We start from the raw sequence: 783 nt of genomic DNA on the forward strand, positions 1-783 counted from the left end.
TTCACTTCACTCTGCACGGTATCCTCCCATCAGAGCAGTACAGAATAGAGTATCCCAAGCGGGATTAGACAACCGATCTGTCCAGCTCTGTCCAGCTTTACCTCGAAAACCCTCCTACCGAGCCCCCTCTCGCAATACCTGCACACTACCCACACGGCACATGTATGTACTTACTTCTCACCATGTATGTGTATTGGCTCAATTCCTACTTCGCCCATTGCACGCATGATGACTTCCGCCGCATCACTGTCACACAGAGCAATGCTCTCGAGCTCGCGGGCCAGCTCGTCAATGCTCCTCGCCTCTTCGACCTCTGCCATCAACGTATCAACGTACGCTCCATAGCGGCAGCATCCTGTGCGACCATCTTCTGCATGCCCATGTCATACACATCCGTCGGGCACTACCTATTTTGAGGTAACTGTCCTTGGCGAGCCAGCTTCTCTTTTCCCTTGTGGGGCAACTTGTAGGCATTGTCACCAAAGAGGCTCATGGTCTCCACAAGGCATGCTTGAAGCGAGAGGAACGTCCGCCGAGGCTCTCCATCGGGTCCTCGTCAAATGCTTGACCAACGTTGGCGACAAGGTCATCAATCGTCTTGGCTGACTTCTTCTGTTGTAGAGACTAGACCGCAGCGAAGAAGCCAATGCCCAAGATGTTGGTGTCCGGGGAGTTTGGCGGCTGCGGAGCGAGAGAGAAGGACCAGCCGTCCTTGCCGTATTCGTCGAAGGCTGCCTTGAGTTGCGGGTCCATCGGGGTCACATGTGCGCGAGCGTTGTCGTG

The 783-nt window shown here is 54.8% G+C and overlaps 1 protein-coding gene across 1 annotated transcript in view; it reads left to right on the plus strand.

Moving 5' to 3' along the window:
• Positions 1-48, plus strand: part of H310_13564 (hypothetical protein) — a gene marked incomplete at both ends in the record, with an annotated part of 2,449 nt that extends 2,401 nt beyond the window's left edge. Inside the window, one exon of the mRNA XM_008881114.1 lies at positions 34-48. Coding sequence (XP_008879336.1) covers positions 34-48 — 15 coding nt within the window. The remainder of the gene's footprint in view (positions 1-33) is intronic.
• Between the last annotated feature and the right edge of the window lie 735 nt (positions 49-783).

This window comes from Aphanomyces invadans (genome assembly GCF_000520115.1).
Source record: "Aphanomyces invadans strain NJM9701 unplaced genomic scaffold supercont1.53, whole genome shotgun sequence".
NCBI classification, from domain to species: Eukaryota; Oomycota; class Saprolegniomycetes; order Saprolegniales; family Verrucalvaceae; genus Aphanomyces; species Aphanomyces invadans.